This window comes from Acomys minous (assembly GCF_964271855.1).
Source record: "Acomys minous genome assembly, chromosome: 13".
In the NCBI taxonomy this organism is placed as follows: Eukaryota; Metazoa; Chordata; class Mammalia; order Rodentia; family Muridae; genus Acomys; species Acomys minous.
The window spans coordinates 87,904,130-87,922,808 of record NC_140495.1 but is presented as its reverse complement, the minus strand read 5'-3'; the positions used below and the strand labels follow the sequence as shown (position 1 = coordinate 87,922,808).

The 18,679-nt window shown below is 45.3% G+C and overlaps 1 protein-coding gene across 3 annotated transcripts in view; it reads right to left on the bottom strand.

The window, feature by feature from the left end:
• Positions 1–18,679, bottom strand: part of ASCC1 (activating signal cointegrator 1 complex subunit 1) — an 84,816-nt gene that overhangs the window by 20,461 nt on the left and 45,676 nt on the right. For all 3 annotated transcript variants that reach the window (XM_084753593.1, XM_084753595.1, XM_084753594.1), the window contains exons 8-9: positions 14,661–14,785; positions 12,634–12,719 (exon numbers count right to left, since the gene is read on the bottom strand). In XM_084753593.1, the coding sequence (XP_084609719.1) occupies positions 12,634–12,719; positions 14,661–14,785 (211 nt within the window). The remainder of the gene's footprint in view (positions 1–12,633; positions 12,720–14,660; positions 14,786–18,679) is intronic.

Here is an 18,679-nt window from a genome sequence, read left to right as displayed (position 1 = left end):
CTGGACTCACTTTGTAGACCAGGCTGGCCTCGAACTCACAGAGATCCTCTGCCTCTGCCTCCCAAGTGCTGGGATTACAAACATGTGCTACCACACCTGGCCCTGGTTAATTTTTCTGACAATTCCTCTCACTGATTTACTTGTTTGTTTCTTTGATTTTGTTTTTATCTTTTTGAGACAGGGTCTCACTATATATTAGCTGACCTGGACCTCACTGTTAGACCAGGCTGGCCTTGAACTCATGGAGATAAAACTGCCTCTGAGATTAAAGGTGTATATCACCATGCTTGAAAAGCTTCTTTTTCAAAGGTTCTAAGATTCCTGATAAATTCTAAGCTTGGCTTTTATTTCTTTGAGTACAGTCCAAGTCCGCCACTCTGCTGCATCATCTCTGAAGTCTGATTATTATGAATGGGCTCCTTAGTGCCTCTTCTTTATTGACTGCTCACTGGCCACTCTGGGGAGGAGAGTTCCTTGAAAAGACACTGTTCAGACAGAAGGGCGGCACATTCTTCCAGAGAAAAATTTCATTTGCTGTCATAGACCTGGAAACACTACAGCCGAAAGCCTCCTGACACAGGCGGACCTCAAGGTCTCTGTGTCTTCTTTTAGAACCAAATAGTGAATTAGTTACATTTTTTGTTTTGTGTTTGGAGATGGAGTCTCACTATATAGACCAGGCTAGCCCTGAAGTCATGATGTAGTTCAAGTTTACCTCACACAGATGCAATCTTTCTGCCTCAGTCTCTCATGTGCTGATAGAACAAACCCAGCTCAAATAATTTTTGCACTGCCTAAAGATTTTCATTGTCAGCTTCCTCCCATTTTCTCATTCTGTTTTGCTAATACATGCATGAACTAGTGTATATGTTCTCTCTTTCTCTTTCATAATATCTCATCTTTATATGCAAGAAAAATCCTCCCCTGCCCATGCTTTTCCCATGCCTAGGTCATGTGACTGTCAAGGATGAACAGTTCCTTCTGATAGCGTGGAGAAGCTTTTCTAGAGTGGCAGCGTGTCAAGTGAGCTACAGTTAGTATGTAAGCAGGAAGAGCTTGCTGCGTGAGCTGTGTGTCTGACAGACAGGAAACTAGGATTACTCAATAAAAGCTGCAAAGTTCCAAATCACAATAGCTATGACTAACAGGTCTTAGCATCCAAGAGAAAATACAGCTACTAACAGACAAGGGAAAACAAAGATAATTAGCATAATTGCATGAAAAACTTTCAGAACTTATCAACATGTACAGTGTATTTTCAAAGGGTGTTTGCTTTATAATGGTGATGTTCCTTTTTCTAGAGAATTTAGTCATTATGTGTGAAATCAATAAAGACAATTTACTAAAAAAAAAAAAAAAGATGAGAGAAGTGACATCTGCTTTGTGACTTTACTAAGTATAATAAAAATGTTCAAATCCTAGGGCTGGAGATGTAGCTCAATTTATGGAGCACTGGCCTAACTTGCAAAAAGCCTGAGGGAAGCAATCCCAGCACTCAGGAGGGGGAGGCAGGAGGACCGGAAGGCCAAGCTCACTCTTGGCAACACAGTGGAGTTTAAGGCCAGTCTGGGCTACATGAAACTCTGTCTCAAAAGACAAACAAGCAAGCAAGCGAACAAAAAAACACCCCACTTTTCTCTGTCAAGTCGTAGGCATATCAGGCAGCAAAGATGAGCCGTATGCAGCATGAATCCGGAGATGGTGACTGAGCCCCAGGGGCAGCTGGCGGCTGCTTGTCCTCCATCCTGGCTGTAGTGAACAGCCAAGGGAGCTCAGAAAAGCTTGAGGTTTGGGGAGAAGAATTAAAAAGCCAAGCAACAGAGAAGCAGTTTCCACGGATGGGAATGCTTGAGAATTCAACTGTACAAAACTCTAATAAGTACAAGTATTCTCAAGTAAGAAAATATACTTCCTAATGTTTTTTCTTTGCAGGCAACATTTTGTGTTTATATATTTATTTGATTGAAACAGGGTCTCACATGCTGGCCGCCAACTCTTGATCACCCTGCCCCTACCTCACAAATGCTAAGATTGCAGGCACGTGCCAGCACACCTGGTTCACGTGGTGCTGGGGACCAAATCGAGTGCGTGTCAGACAAGCACTCCACCACCTGACTTGTATCTCTAGCCTTCGATAAACATTTTTCAAGCTGTAAAAAGTCTGGCTTTTGGTTCACCATGAAAGGGTTTAGCAGTCAACTTTCCATACTTAAAACAAGTAAGAGCCAGTTAGACAGACAGCTCAGCAGTTAATAAAAACTTTCACCTTGCAAGCCTGAGGACCTAAATTCAACCATAGGCTCCCGCAGTCAGTGGAGAGAGCCAATTCTGAAAAGATGTCTTTTGGGGCTGGAGAGATGGCTGAGAGCTTAAGAGCATCAGCTGCTCTTCCAAAGGTCCTGAGTTCAATTCCCATCAGCTACATGTGGCACACGACCCTCTGTAATGAGATCCAGTGCCTTCCTGTGGCAGGCAGAATGCTATATAAATAACAAATAAATCTTAAAAAAAAAAAAAGATGTCTTTTGACTGCAACATGCACACCATGGCTCATGCATTACCTGTATGACATCACACACAGAAATAAGTAAATAAGCATTAAAAACAAATAAAAATTTCAACAGGTCAAAAAAATCACTAACTTAATCAAGCAAGGAGGAAAGAAACCTGGAAAGACGCGGCTGGAACTGAGAAACTGCAGGAGGTGCTGTGTGGACTCTAGGGGTGAGGAACAGGTACAAACACTGCTGGGTGCGGAGGCTCATGCACTTAGGAGGCTCAGGGCAGCAGAATCGAGAGTTCAAGGCTAGCCTGAGCTACATGGGGAGCTAACTGTCTCATAAAACACTAAAACCCAGAATATACTTAATGATGAGAAACCTGACATTTTCCTGCTAAGTCCAAAACAAGGCAAAGATGCCCCATCACTCCTGCCTTTCAGACCCATATTCAAAATCCCAGGAAGAAGTAAGAGAAAAATAAAAATAATACATATTTGGAAAGAAGCAATATAACTGCCTTTTGACACAGATGACATGATGCTCTAGGGACTAGACTCTAGGTGAAAAATCCAAACTCTGGGACTTCAATTCCTGCGCTAGGAGGCAGAAGCACACACAGAACTCTTGAGTTTACACACAGCCTGGTCTACATAGCAAGCTCCAGGCCAGCCAGGTTACATAGTGAGACCTTGCCTCAAAACAACAAAAACAACAATAAAAAACAAACCACTTCTCTTAGACTTAGTAATAATATCTACCAAGCTTGTAAGACACTAGGGTAATACACAAAATTCAGTTTTATCTTTATCATCAATGAATAATCAGAATATGACATTAAAATAGAGGCTGGAAGCTGAGCAGTAGTGGCACACACCTTTAATCCCAGCACTCAGGAGGCAGAGTCAGGCAGAACTCTTGAGTTTCAGGCCAGTCTGGTCTACAGAGCAAGTTCTAGGACAGCCAGGGCTGCACAGAGAAACCTGTCTCAAAAAACAAAACACAGAAAACAAAAACAAAACAAAACAAAAAAAGGGGTTAGGGTGGGGGACAGGGCTGGAGAGATGGCTCAGAAGCTAAGAGCACTGACTGTTCTTCCCTAGGACCTGAGTTCAAGCCTCATCACCTGCACGGTGGCTGCCAGCCATCTGCAATTCTAGTTCTGTGAGATCCAACCCCCTCTTCTGGCCGCCAAGGGCATCAGGAATGCATGTAGTGCAGAGATATACAGGCAAAGCATTCACAGGTAAAATAAATTTTAAAAATTTTTTGTTGTTTTTTGGGGGTATTGGTTTTGTTTTTCGAGACAGGGTTTCTCTGTGTAGCCATGGCTGTCCTGGCTCTGTTGTCCAGACTTGCCTTGAAACTCAGAGATCGACCTGCCTCTGCCTCCCAAATGCTATGATTAAAGGTGTACACTACCACAGCCCAGCTCAAATAAATCTATCTATCTTTCTTTCTCTCTTTCTTTCCATACACACACACACACACACACACACACACACACACACACACGCAAAACTGTTTGTTTTCAAGACAGAGTTTCTCTGTGTTGCCTTGGCTGTCCTAGACTCAATTTGTGGACCAGGCTGGCCTCAAACTCATAGGGATCCGCCTGCCTCTGCCTCCCCAATAAATCTTTTTAAAGTAAAAAAAGAAAAAAAAAATCAATGCAGTATCATTTATCCTGACACTCCAAAAGGAAAGATAAAAAGCTAACAACACAAGTAATCTCTACCTGAGGAAAGCCACAAAACTCTATTATAAAATACCCCCAAATCAAAACAAAAACCTTAAAACTAAACAATTCATGGATAGATCCAACTTGATCTATTGATTTAAGACAACCTCAATCAAACCCCCAGAAAAATAATTCTATGGGTATCAACAAATTGATTCTAAAGTTTTTTAGAATTAAAAAAAAAAAAAGCCAAGTCAATACCAGAAGGCAGAAGACTGGCGCTATCCAACCTTAACTCCTGCCATAAAGGAGGAAGAAGGGAACAGTGGGGACTTGGTGAAAAGCGACAAAAGCAGTAAGTGGACCCACCACACCCAGCAGCGTGGTCCTGGAAACCTGACTGGGGAAGGGAAGAAATGGAGGAAGGGTAGACATGACAAGGGCAGTGAGCTGGGCCAGCTGGGCCTCTACCCAAAGCAGTCTCGGGATGTGGTCCTCCCGGAAGAGGAGGCACTGGATGCCAGTGTTCACACACACTGCCAACACCCAACATAGGGAGGAAGCTTGGTCCATCCCCTGAGCCTGACCAGAGGAAGGCTTTGCTGACTCCCAAGAGTCTGAGGCATTTGTCCTTGTCAACAATCACTCGGGCTTCCGGGTCCTCACATGGGACAGAACAGAGAACTCAGAAATAAACCCATAGAAATACAGTCAACTGACTGTTATAAGGGAGCAATGGTCATAATATGGAGCAAAACTCCACTGGCACAAATAAACATCCATCAGCCAGACAGTGAATCTAGATACAGACATTCAGTTCCTCACAAAAACTCAATCAAAAGACCTGAACAGAAACCACCAATGAGATCACATATGGCAAGGAAGTAGCTGAAAAGACATTCAATACTGTGTTGCAGAGACCTGCAAATCAGGACAACTGGGCACTGCTATGTGCCTGACAGAGGGCCAAACCCAGGCAGGCAAGAGAGCTCAACGGGCAAAGGCATTTGCTGTGCAAACCTGACTGCCTGAGTTATACTTCTGGGTCCCACAGCAGAACAGAACTGATGCCTGGAGAGTGCCCACTGACCTCTAGGTGCACACTGTGGTATGTGCAGGAACACACATCCACACCCACCCTATCTCTTTCTCTCTCTAAGTAAAATTTAAAAAGAATATATATATAAAAGAACGGGCCGGGCGGTGGTAGCACATGCCTTTAATCCCAGCATTCGGGAGACAGAGGCAGAGGCAGGTGGATCTCTGTGAGTTCAAGGCCAGCCTGGTCTACAAAGTGAGTCCAGGACAGTCAAGGCTACACAGAGAAACCTTGTCTCGAAAACAAAACAAAACAAACAAAAAGAACAAACTAATTCCATTCTAAACATTGGAAAATACCAAATGTGACAGGGACACAGAATCAAAGGAACTCTCAATCATTGCTGTGGGAATGCGAGATGGTACATCCGCTATGGAAGACATCTGGGGTTTTGTTTTTGTTTTATTTTTTAATGCTAAGCATACTCTTAACACATGGCCCAGCCACTGTGTTCTGTGTTATTTAGCCAAGGAAGATAAGAAATTAAATTCACACCGAAACTAGCACACAGACCTTTATAGTTTTATTTGTAACTGCCAAAACTCGGAATCAATCAAGAAGTCCCTCAAGAAGGTGAATGGGAAAGCACAGGACATCTAGACAGCAGAGTCTCGTTTAGCACTAAAAGGAGGAGATGCTGAGCCACAGCAAGGCATGAAGAAGGGCTGGAGAGACGGCTCAGCGGTTGAGAGCACTGGATGCTCTTTTGGAGAAGCCAGGTTTGATTTTCAGCACCCACAGGACAGCTCACAACTGTCTCTAACTCCAGTTCCAGGGATCCAATGCCCCCTTCTGACCCCTGCGGGCACGAGGCACGCATATGGTACACAGAAATCCAGGCAGGCAAAATACGAAAACACATAAAATAATACAAATAAAAATCAGAAAGGCATGAAGGGAACATGAATGCATCCTGCTGTGTGGTTTCTATCTTAGGGTGTTCTGGAGACAGTAGAGAGCAGATGCCCTTGGCGGCTGGGGCGGGCAAAAGGCATGGACAGGAGGGGTAGAGACCCAGCAGCTGCTCTGTCTGCTTCTGCAGAGGTGAAGGCACCCATACGATGTGCAACCAGGACAAGAGTGAGCCTTATGCAACGATGGACTTGTTCAGTCTGCAGCAAATGTGCCGCTAGAGGCTAGACGCAGGAGTTGGGGAGGGGTGCGGAGGGGCACTCTACTACTATGCACCTTTTCTGTGAACCTAAAACTCCTCTAAAAAAATAAAGTTTATTAATTTAAAAAATAGTACATAGGTGCTGGAAAGAGCTCAGGGTTAAGAATGCTTGCTGCTCCTCTAGAGAACCTGAGTTCAGTTCCCAGAAACCATGTCAGGTGGATCACAACTACCTGTAACTCCATCTCCAGGACCAACACATAGAAGTAATGTGTGCTTCTATGGGCACATATACATGTGGCATACACACCAAGAGACACGTATACATTAATAATTTTTAAAAAATCACTTAATTCCAAATTTCTAAAGATTATATAAATCCTACATTTTACCTCTTGTCTACACAGACACACACACAGACACACACAGACACACACACACAGACACACACACACACACACACACAGTCATGGTGTAGCACTTACAAGGCAAGAGAACCATTATGAGTTCAAGGTGAACCTGAACAAGACTCTGTCTCTCAAAAAGCAAAAGGATTTAATTCATTTTTTAATAAAAACCAAGCATTCGTTCAAAACAAGCCTCTTTCCTGGGAATATCTGAAACTGAAACATGTGTATCCCAGACCAAAGAGCCAGTCAGGAGGCATGGTGCAGGGGCGTGTCCCACTTCCTGACCTGGCTAGTAGCTGTGCTGTTTCTATGACTCTATCAGATGGTACAGATACATGCTTTGCCCATGTACACTTGCAGGAAAACATTCCTTTATGAGATTCGAACGTCCTTTTTTTCAATCCTTTCTATATTTTTAAATTTATTTTTTATTATTTTTTATGTGCATTGGTGCTTTACCGGCATGTATGTCTGTATGAGGGTGTCAAATCTTGGAGTTACAGACTGTTGTGAGCTGCCATGTGGGTGCTGGGAATTGAACCCTGGTCCTTTGGAAGAGCAGCCAGTGCCCCTCAAACGTCCTTTATAAAAACTTCTCTAAGTAAAGCTGACTAATGCTTTCATTGAAATGTATCCATTCTGATGCCAGGGCATGGTGGCTCAGGCCTTTAATGCCAGCACTCGGGAGGCAGAGGCAGGCAGATCACTGTTGAGTCTGAGGCCCGCCTGGTCTACAAAATGAGTCCAGGGCAGCCATGGGTACACAGAGAAACCTTGTCTCAAAAAAACAAAAAGAAAAAAGAAAAAAAGAAATGTATCCATTCTGGGGCTCTCTCTGAAGACTTGTCTTCTTTATAATACACGTGGAAGCTCTCTCCTCAGGAAGCTCTTCTCCAGGCTTTGGAAGGGCAGAGTGTCTCTCCTTCACAGGCTCCTGATGCTGCCTCTGGGATGATGCTCCACTCTCCTTCCTAATCGCTCTCCTATATCAAGGCCTGACTGGGCATCCTCACAAAGTCACAAGGCTCACTCTCCTAATAAAGCTCACTTCTAAAAGGTAAAAGTAAATAACCAAATGAGATCCATTTATCCTTTCTGAGTTCCTCGTAAGGACTCTAAGGAATGGAAACAGGTTCAAATGAAAGTTAATAAAATGCTAGGATAAGTCAAGTTCACATCTAATTCTAGTCTCAGTGTAGCAGGAATGATTGAAACCAAATTTTAGGGGAAATTATTAAAATTAAAATACCCAGCTTAATGCTGCCACTCTCCTAAGCTTAAACATCCTCCTAAGAAGTTAATCTCCCTCGGACTTGCTTTGTATTTTTCACATTGCTTTTGTTTTTGAGAGAGTCACGTTTTATAGCCTAAGCTGTTCTGGAGCTCATTATGTCACTCAGGATGGCCTTAACCAGATAGCAATCCTTTTGCCCCGGGTTCCACTCCTGAGCTAGGGCTACATTCATGAGTTAGAATATCAGGATTAAAACAAACTCCCCCTCCAGTTCCAAGGACGGAGCCCAGGGCCTTGTGCATGTTAGACGAACACTCACCAGCGAGCAGCATTTCCAACCTACTTTTGGCTTTGGCCTTGCCATCCTCCTGAATAGCTTGTGAACAGCTGAGGTTACGGGTCTGCATCACTCAGCCTGTACCAAGAGTTTCTGAAGCCTCTAAGGAAACGGCAGTGCTCTCTGGTCTGGGACCTGGAGTTTTCCATGGTCTCTGGGTCTCCCTGGTTTGTCTTTGTCCTCTAGGACTTCTTGCTCACTTTGCAAACACTAGAAAGCTGTCAGTTTGTTGAGGGGAGGGTCTTCAAGACTGATTCTGCTACTCCAGGCTACTTTCCAAGTTCCCCATGTAGAAAGCCATGATGCCTGGCTGTCAGAAGCTGGCTGCTGATGACCAATCACTTCCCAATGGTGCGGGAACATCTTCTGCCCTTAGCTCCCCACTGTCTTCAGGTCTCCAGTTATGTGGCCTCACAGCCAATGCTTACACAAACAGCATCTTCCCTGCTACCTCTTAGAAATGGAACCTCTCAGGGAGCACCACCCTGCTCATTTGGGCTGGGCCATCATCAGTAATGCATCCTCCTTCTGGAGCTGTCAGCCTGCCATAAAACACCAGCGCTGACTATGTCTGCTCCGAATGACATAGCAGAGTAATCTTTGTCAGGTCCTCCTTCTAAACTCTTTCTAAGGGAAGTCTTATTTTAACTAGGAATAAGCAGACAATAGTCAATTACAGCTTCTTTGGCTCTCAAAAGAGCTATACAAAAGAAAAAAGTGCCTTCTACCTTCAAAAGCCATTAGAGACTTTTTTTTCTTATTACTAAGGCACCCAGAACACATACTATTCCACAGAGCCAAGAGGGCCAATTTCCATGCTGGAGCAGAGCAGCAATCAGCAGGCACTCATTAAATTCTTACAGCAATGAGCAATGACTTTCCAGCTTTGTTTCTGGCTGGCTGGCTGAGGAGCTTGACTTTTCCGAGGCTGCCTCCCGCAGCTGCTCCTGATCCCTGTTATGTAGCGGCTAGTGTGCTGCACAGGTGAGCCCGGGCTCCTCAGTACCCAGCATGCTTAGCCTTTCCGTTTACTCCAGTCAGTTCCTAGCTCATTAATGACTTTTTTTCTTTCTTAAAATAATAACTGTGAGGTCTGTGAAAAAGCTCATTCTGCAAAAGCAGCTGCCACCAAGTCTGACTAGCTAAGGTTGACCTTTACGGTAGAAGGGAGGAACCAACTCACACATAATGTCCTCCGGTCTCCACATGCTTGTGTGTGTCTACTTTAAAATTCAAAATAAGTCAGGCATGGTGGCACTTGCCTTTTATCCCAGCACTTAGGAGGCAGAGGCAGGCTGATCTCCATGAGTTCAAGGACAGTCTACTGTACATAAGTGAGGCTACATAACGAGACCCTGTCTCAAGAACCAAAAGTTAAAATGAGAATAATTTTATCATAAAAATATAAAAATAATCGACTGGTGTTCTAAGTATTTTCTTTCATTCCAAGGGTTTCAGAGGATGTGGGTTCTCTTGCTCTAGTCGGCAGAGCAATTCCCAAAGGTGGTCGACTACAGTTGCAGAGGGTATTTTTACTCTGGGGTGGTGTGGCAATTCCACCTACAGGACCTTGATTTTTGAAGAGATTTCCCTTGGTTGAAACATAGGTGAAAGATTCTATTTTCTGGAACTAGTAATTAAGGAGTAAGAGAAGGGAAACTACAGGTATTAGAGGATGCTCTGTCCTGTGTTCAGAGGCACTTGCTTCCCGTCCACACATCTGACCATAATTTATGCTGTGACTGCCTGCTAAGCTATACCCCTCAGAGGCAGGAACTCCTGAACCCCAGGAACTGAGTCCTAACTGCCGTCCAGCCTTCAGGGTTAAGAAGCGTTTCTTTTACTGTTGGTTCATTCAGCATGGAACTCATTGTTTCGGTGCTGGAGCTTGGACCCAGCATCTGGCTTACACTGAACATGGATTCTACCACGGGGCTACGCCCGGCCCCTCAAGTCTGCCCCACCACTAGGAGTTTTAATCAGGCATTACTCTGGCTCTGACAGACATGAGCTTAAATATCTCATGATTGCCACCTAAACACTGATTACCCTTGCACCAAGCAACAGGAAAATGCTAAACCTGAAAATTCTGAGTATTTCTGTGGATTCCAGTCTATGCCACTAACTAGAATTACTTTTGGCAGGTCTAACCACAGTGGATCCTGTGGTAGAGAGGAATTGCACTAGATGGTCTCCAACCTCTCCCTGGGCCCAATGCTAAAACCAACAAGGCATGAAGAAGGGTCCTGTGGCAAAGCGACGCTTGTTAACACTAGAGGGAGCTACATTCATGTCATCACAGGGTGGTTCAGATCAGGAATTTTTTTTTTTCCAGATCAGGAAATTTCAAGAACAGGATCTTTCTCTCTGCAGATTCATGGTCCTGCAGCCAGAGGCTGGGGTCGTGAGTGTGCCAGGCAAGGATTGCACACCACAGGTGTGCACCACCACCACGACTACTAGTTTCCCATTGATGATGAGTTCAGCTGCAATTAACATCACCATTCTTCTGGAGGATTCCGTGTCTCTCTCCCTCTGTTTCCATGGTCTGGGGGTTTTCCGTTCACTGCTTTTGTTTCTTTGGTTTTTGAGACAAGATCTTATGCAGCTCAGGCCAGCCTCGGACTCTCTATATGCTTGTGGAGACCCTGAAGTTCTGGTGCTTGGCCCTCCACCTCCTAAATGCAGGGATTACGGGCTTACACCACTGTGCCTGACTTACTTTGCTTTTTGTCGGTGCCGTCAGTTTGAATTATTTTTGAAAAGAAGATTGGAGAAATAAATCTTTAGGAAAGGCTTAAAGCCAACTTGATTCTCATGGAATTAAGCTGAAGCTCAAACAGCCTGTGGTACAACTCAGGGAGAGGAGCTTCCTGGGAAGAGCCTTTGGATGAGACACAGGAACAGCAGCAGGGAAGGGAGGGGCAGGACAGGCACACTGCCCACGGGTATACACCCTGACGGCCCATCCTGACAACATCTGGAGTCAACTAAAACCAAAGCAGCTGGGCACACCTCTGAGGGATTTTCCTTGGCTGGGTCATGTGAGAGGGGGAAGACTCACCCCAAATCCAGGTCATCTGATGTGATTAGACCCACCCTAAATCTGGACCACACCTTCTTGTATCAGGATATATAAAGGACATGGAAGTAGGCAGTGCTTGTTCTATTCCTGCTCTCTTCCCCCCCCCCCCCCTCTCTCGTGTGCGCGCCAGCTAGTATCAGAACCTACTTCTTTGGGGTTCCAGTGTAGACTGAAGACTAGCTGAGACATCCAGCTTCCTGGACTGAGAGATAGCCAATTGGACTAGCTGGGCCACAGCCTGTAAGCAGCTCTAATAAACACCCCTTTTAATATATACAGGTTCGCTCTGTCAATTCTGGTCCTCTAGAGAGCCCTGAATAATCAGTATGCACACCTCCCTACCTCTAGAACACATTCCTGGTCCTGAAATTGTGTGACCCAAACCATCACCAAACAAGGGAATCGTCAAAAGCCTGTTTGATGTTAACCTGACAGAGCGGCTGTGACTGAGGTGGTGTGCAGGAGACGGAGGGACGCAAGGCCGAAGAACTCCTTGCACTTCTGTCTCATAGATTAATGTGACTCAGAAGAGCCAGGTCTCAGCAGACACCAACTACCTACTTTTAGGACACAGGCTGCTCCTGAGTAAAAATAGACTACAAGTAACCTTGGAGAGCAACTTTGTGGGTGAAGAGAAAAAATGTATTCCATCAAAACAATTTTTTTTTCTCTTAAAAAAATGCAAACTCAAACCTCTAGAGTATAAAGTAAAACTTACTATGTTCAAATCAAGTATCAAAGTAGCCAGGAAATGTTACTTTTTCTTTCCTTCTGTCTTTCTTTCTTTCCTTTCTTTCTTTACTCTTTTTTGGTTTTTCTGTCTGAAAAAACCAGTTTCTCTGTGTAGCCTTGGCTGTCCTGGACTTGCTTGAGGTTGGCCTCAAATTCACAGACATCTGCCTGCCTCTGCCTCACAAGTGCACCACCACACCTGGCTATGTTACTCTTTCTTAAATCACAATTTCAAATACGTTATAGAAGCGCCAAGAAGATGGATGGATGGATGGACGGATGGATCTAAAGATCACCCCCAACACCTCACCTCCTCCCCTCTGCCCCCCCACCCCGCCCTCTGACATTAAAACATGTTGCCATCCTTTCATGAAAAGCAGGAGGAAACATATCAGTGTTAAAGTTGGCGGCGTAAGACTTCCACATGATTGCATCATACTGACCTTTAAAATGTTTCGGCCATCAAATGATTCTCGTTCCTTGAAGATATATTTGCCATCTGCTGTGTAGAGATTATACCTGCCTTCAGCTGTAAACAATCCAAAGACGCTGTAAGGAAACCTGAGAAGTTTGTTTGTACCCACCCACTTGAGTGTCTACAGATCCACAGGCTGACTAGCAAACTTGTCACCTCCTGCTGTAGAAAGCAGCACAAGGTGGGAGGGAAAGCAACTAAGAGCCAAGAGAGGAGGCCTCCAATGCTGCAGTCGCCAACTCCTTGCATTCATTCCAGATTCTCCAAGCACTAATTGCACACAGTGGGTATGTAACGGGCTCCTCCTTGGACCTCAGTTCTTTACTAAGTCACCTCCAGGGTTCTATTACCCCAAAAGAAATGGCGTGTGATTTTATTTTAATTTTATTTATTGTTTTTTGATTTTTTTGAGATAGGTTTTCTCTGTGTTGCTTTGGCTATCCTGGAGTCACTTAGTAGACCAGGCTGACCTTGAACTCACAGCAATCCGCCAGCCTCTGCCTCCCGAGTACTGGGATTAAAGGTGTGCGCCACCATAGCCCAGCCTGGCATGTGATTTTAATGGTGTTAAAATACACAGAAGCCCATATATAATCTATTCGAAATTCCTGGTGTCCAGGTTTTGGGTTGACTTAAGGACTCAGTCCAAACTGGGGGTAGGGTCCCACCATTTAAGCTATCCTTACACTCTACACTGGAAGGCAGCAAGTCCATGACCTTGGCCTAGACAAAACTGTACTCCAGCTGACTAAGTTAATTTAGGTTGCGTGTCCCAAAAGATGTCCTTAAAGGACAGCCAGAAGACTATCAAAGGGAATGGAGACAGAAAAAAAAAAAGCAACATATCTTTTCATGTCCTTTTCAAGTAAAAAATTCAATACAGAGACGAGCACAGGGAAGAGAAAATTCAAAGGACCCTCACAAATTATTTAACTTCCAGAATGTTTTCTGACTGGTAACCCATTCCTGCTCACTGACAGACCATCTATAAGCATCGTATTTCTACTTCTCAGAATCTCTTGCATTGTACAGGTCTGCAGAGTCCCAGTTGGAACTGAAAAACTTACCCAGAGCTCTAACAACTCCATGGGCTAAGTGTGTGGGAACTCCTGACCCAGCTCAAACGGCCACTGTTCTGAAGAAGACCCCAGCCTCAGGCGTACCCATCAGCTTAAGAAATGTGTTCTGAAAGCCTGCCATGGCACACACCCTACAGAGCCAGCACTCAGGGTATGGAAGCAGGAGATGCAGAGTTCAAGGTCATCTCCCTCTGCACAGCAAGTTTAAGGCCAGCCTGGGTTACATGAGATCCTGTCTCAAAAGCACAAGCAAAACAAACCAACAAAAAACTACTTCCCTGCTAAGAACAAAGAGCACTAGCAGTTTGGAAAAAAGTAAATCAATACCCCCCCCCCCAAAAAAAAACTATTAAAAAACAGTAACTGGGAAGAGAGATGCTCAGTCAGTCAAGTATGAGCCTTGCAAGTAGGGGTGGAAAAAAAAGCTGGCACCATGGCACACTTATACTTGTAGCCCAAGGAAGGCAGAGATAGGAGGATCCTGGTCTCACTGAATAGTCCGAGGACCCTACTTAGTGAATTACAAGCAAGTGGGAGACCCTGTCTCAGAAAACAAGGTGGATGGCATCGAGGGAAGAGGCAGGGTGCCGGGAGACTGAGGCCCTGCATTGTTTAGGTTGTGTTGGCCTGGGCTCCTTCCTGGGGGAGAGATGCTAAGGACTGGGAGTAGGGCCTCACTTACACTAAGCAAGCACTTTATCCTAAACTGGATCCCAACCCTCATCTCATATTTTTGTTTGCAAAATCTGACAACCCCGTGTGTGGCAGGACTAAGTGCATGCTAGGTATGCCCCTGCCACTGGGTTCACTAGAGCAAAGGCATATCAGAGGTTCACAGCCACCACTCATGGAAGGCTCTAGCTGGCCGCACAGGCCTTGCTGATCATAGCCCTGCTGCAGCTCTGGGGGTACTTACCGTTGGGGTCTTTCCTGAGGAGTGTGTTCATGACCGTGGCATGCAGCTTCACACTGCTCCACTCCTTTACTATTAATCCCAGTGCCTGAAAGCGCTCCAGCACTCGGTCAACTAGCTCCTGGAGCCTGCAGGGTGAAGCACCGAAATCTTAGGAAACTCCAAACCCGACCACCAATTCAGCATGTATGGAGTGTGTGTTCTGTGCCCGTCATGTGAAACTCTGCGCCAGCAGGGGAAAGGGCCCCGGCCCCACCAGAGCTCACTGTCTGGTCAAGAAGGCAGCCTTGGGAATCAGTCGCTGCCAGTTATGGTGGCACAAGCTTGTAATCCCAGCACCCAGGGGACTGAGGTAGGGAGTCATAACTTTGTTGTTATTTTCTGTTTGTTTGTGAGACAGGTCTTGTTGCTATGTAGCACTGGCTAGCCTAGAACTCACTATGCAGACCAGACTGGCCCCAGACTTACAGAGATCAGCCTGTCTGCACTTCCCAAGTAATGGGATTGAAAAGATGTGCACCACCAGGCCCAGCAGGATCATAAGTTTGAGGCAAACAGGAGAAACAGAAAGTTCCAGGGCAGCCCAGGTCACAAAACAAAATCCTGGAGATGGGTATAGGGAGAGAAAAAGAGGTATCATTGCAATGCAACATGTTTTTATGAGCAAACGACTCTGCATGGAGACAGAGATGTAAGCACGTGCCTGAAGGATTAATAAAGGCCCACAGATAAAACCAGAAGAAGAAGGATACTTCAAGCCAAGAAAAAGCAGTACATTCAAGAGCCCAAGGCATGCAGGCCACAGCACAGACGGCAGCCTGCTGGGTACTAGACACATCTGTGACAGAGTAAGGAGGGCTGGCTATGGAGTAGTGGACAGACCACAGGGTCAAACTTTTAACAGGGATGTTATGACTCAGTGTCCATTTCCGAACTCTGACTCTGCAGAGTAGAAAGTGTTTTCAAAGTGGAGAACAGACGGGAAAAGGGCAGTGGCACAGGACCAGCTGGGTGGCTTCGTTGTTAGAGAAAGAAAAACAGATAATGCACTGGCCACCGCACTGAGCCCAGCGCACTGAGTATGCACTATCTGCTGAATCACTTCACTCTCACAACACATCATTACCACTAAGTTACCAATGAAGGAGCTAAGGAAAGGTAAGTCATGGAACTTGGGCAAGGTCACAGAATTGTTAAGTGTCAAATCCAAACACACACACACATACACACACACACACACACACACACACACACACACACACACACACACACACACACGTTAGGGCTGGGGTGTTGCTCAGTGGTAGAATGTGTGCTTAGTATGTACAAGGCCCCAGATTCAATCCCAGCACTGAAACAACATTTCTATTATTTTAAACATGACTTTGTTTCTTATCTTGTGTGTGTATATGCATGAGAGAGAGAGAGACAGACAGACAGACAGACACAGAGACACAGAGACATCAAGCAAGCAAGGCAAGTGAGCGATCATGTGTGACAGTGCAAGTGTGGAGGAGGAATGATCAGAAGACGACTTGTAAGAGTCAGTTCTCTCTTCCCACGGTGTCAGTTCTAGGGCTTGAACTCCAAGTTGTCAGACTTGGCTGAAAACACCTGTACCTGCTGAGCCATCTCGCTATGAAGACTCATCTGCTCACTGTTGTCAAGAGACAGGGTTAATGCTGTACCACTCTAACTGTGTGGACATCAGGTCTGAAGGATAGACAGTTCAGGCACATGTGTCCAAGAACAGGCAGAAATACAAGTCTGAAGTTCAATGTAGGTAAATGATGGGAATGTGGGGCTGTCAGCTCAGCGACCTTAACCTAGATGTGGTGACACGAACGCTTGGAAGATAGAAGCAGGAGGTCAAGGTCCTCCTCAGCTACATACTGAGTTCGAAGCCAGCTTGGGCCACAAGAGAGCCTGTCTCAATAAACCAAGAAGAGCAGTGGAAGCCCAGGAAGGTGCAGCATGGAGGAGAACTAAGAGCAAGGCGAGAGACAGCTATAGACAGCCTCCTGGGACACATACCTATGGAAAGGGCAGAGAAGGAGCCAGAAGATAGCTGGTTAGGGCAAAAAAACAGGAAGAGGAGCCCAAAGAGGCTGGAAGGAGTGATGAAGGGCACAACCAGCAGAGAAACGTGCAACAAAGCAGTTTTGTCACCACACCACAATCAAAAGCCTTGTGACAAAGGACAGAGTAGGAATCAGAAAGGGAGGCGGCAAGTGCACACCAGTCTTACGACACTAGAAAGAAAAGAAAGAAAGAAATGGCAGCATTTGGCAGGCCACAAGAAGTGCAGGCTTCTAAAAGCCAGGAACTAAGGAGCGAAAAGCATGCCACCTGAAACAGATCAATGTGCAGTCCCAGGGTTCAGTCACTACTACAGAGGTGGGGGCAGGGGAGATATGCCTCCATAATTGTTCTCTTAAGTTGTTTCCTGTTTATAGAAATAACATGTTCACTAAGGCACTAGGAAAGGACAGAAGAGCACAAAGGGGCAAAAGCTCCATAAGCCCTTCAGTGTCTATCAGTGGATGGCAAGGTGACACCAACACACAGGGAAACAAGGCACAGTGGGCTATAAAGTAAACCTGATGGTAAGAGCAGCATGAAGCACTCTGGATGATGTATGGGGCGGTGTGGGGGGTGGTGGTGGCGGGGGCTTATAACTGAGCAAGGACGGAAGTAGATGAAGACGAAAAGCTGAGAATATGCAACACAACTGGATTGCAGCTGAATAAATAAACAACCTAAGTAAGTATCAGCTGTTTAGGGAGCATCTACTGTAAGCCATGCATTATTTGAAAAGTGCTAGACTTAGAAAACTAAGTGCTCTCTAGCCTCAAGACTCTGGCCACCTCCCCAAGAGGCGGAACGGAGCACAAGAAGGAAGGACAGACCTGTGACCCAGGCAAGGAATCGAGCTGAGGCCTAGGGACAGGACACAGGAGAGCAGGAGACACGGGCTAACTCGGTGTCAGGCTGGAAGAACTCGAATACTAGACTGGCAGTTATCAATTAACTCAAAGATGTGAGGTGATGGGCAATTTTACCGCAAAGAAATCCTGTGGCCTCCAAGTAAAAATTTTAAAAGCTGCTGCAGTGTTTCGGAGCACCTAGACACGCTGGCATGTGAGTGAGTGTCTCAGGCCCACCCCATCAGAAGAACTGCAGAAAAGACTCAGTTGGTGGAGTGCTGGGCTCCATCCTAACAGCAATACCACTAGCCATGGTGGCCTACACCTTTATTCCCAGCATGTAGGAGGGGAGGCAGGAAGACAGAAGTTCAAGGTCGTTCTTGGTTACACGGCAAGTCCAAGCCATGAGACTGTCTGGGAAATACCTGCAGGGTAGTATAATGTAGTTCTGGTTCTTTCCTTTAGGAAGGCCGACTAGGAGGTTAGGATGGCGGGCTAATTTTTACTTCATTTATCTGCTAAAAACAAAACAAAACTAGAAAGCCTGGCTGTGAGTGAGAGGGCAGCTAACAGACAGTGATGATGCAGTTATAAAATTTAACTTCAAAACGTACAAATACAACTCTTTCATTTGCCAACTCTCAGGACTAGGCTCCATCCACTTCTTATTTGTTTTGCTTTTATTTTTAAATTGCATTTGTGTAGTAGGATGCCATTATGTTCTAGGCCAGTTTTTCCTCCGGTCCCCAAACTCCCAGAATAACGACTCATGAGACTCATTAAATATTATACAAGTCCCTGGCCTTAAAGCCAGGTTCTTCTCCGACTATCTCATAACTTAAAACAACCCAACATACTAATCTACATTTTGCCACCTGGCTGGTTACCTGAGCTCAGGCACCATGCGTCTGGTCTTACTCATATCTTGCTAGCTGAATCTCGTGCACCTGGCTCTATCCCAGAATCCCTTCAGCCTACTAGATGTCTGACCTATATTTCCTGCCTCAGCCATGGACCATAGGTATTTTTTATTGATAGGTGTTGCATCTACACAATACACAAGAGATTCCCACTACACATTTGTTTAATTGTGAA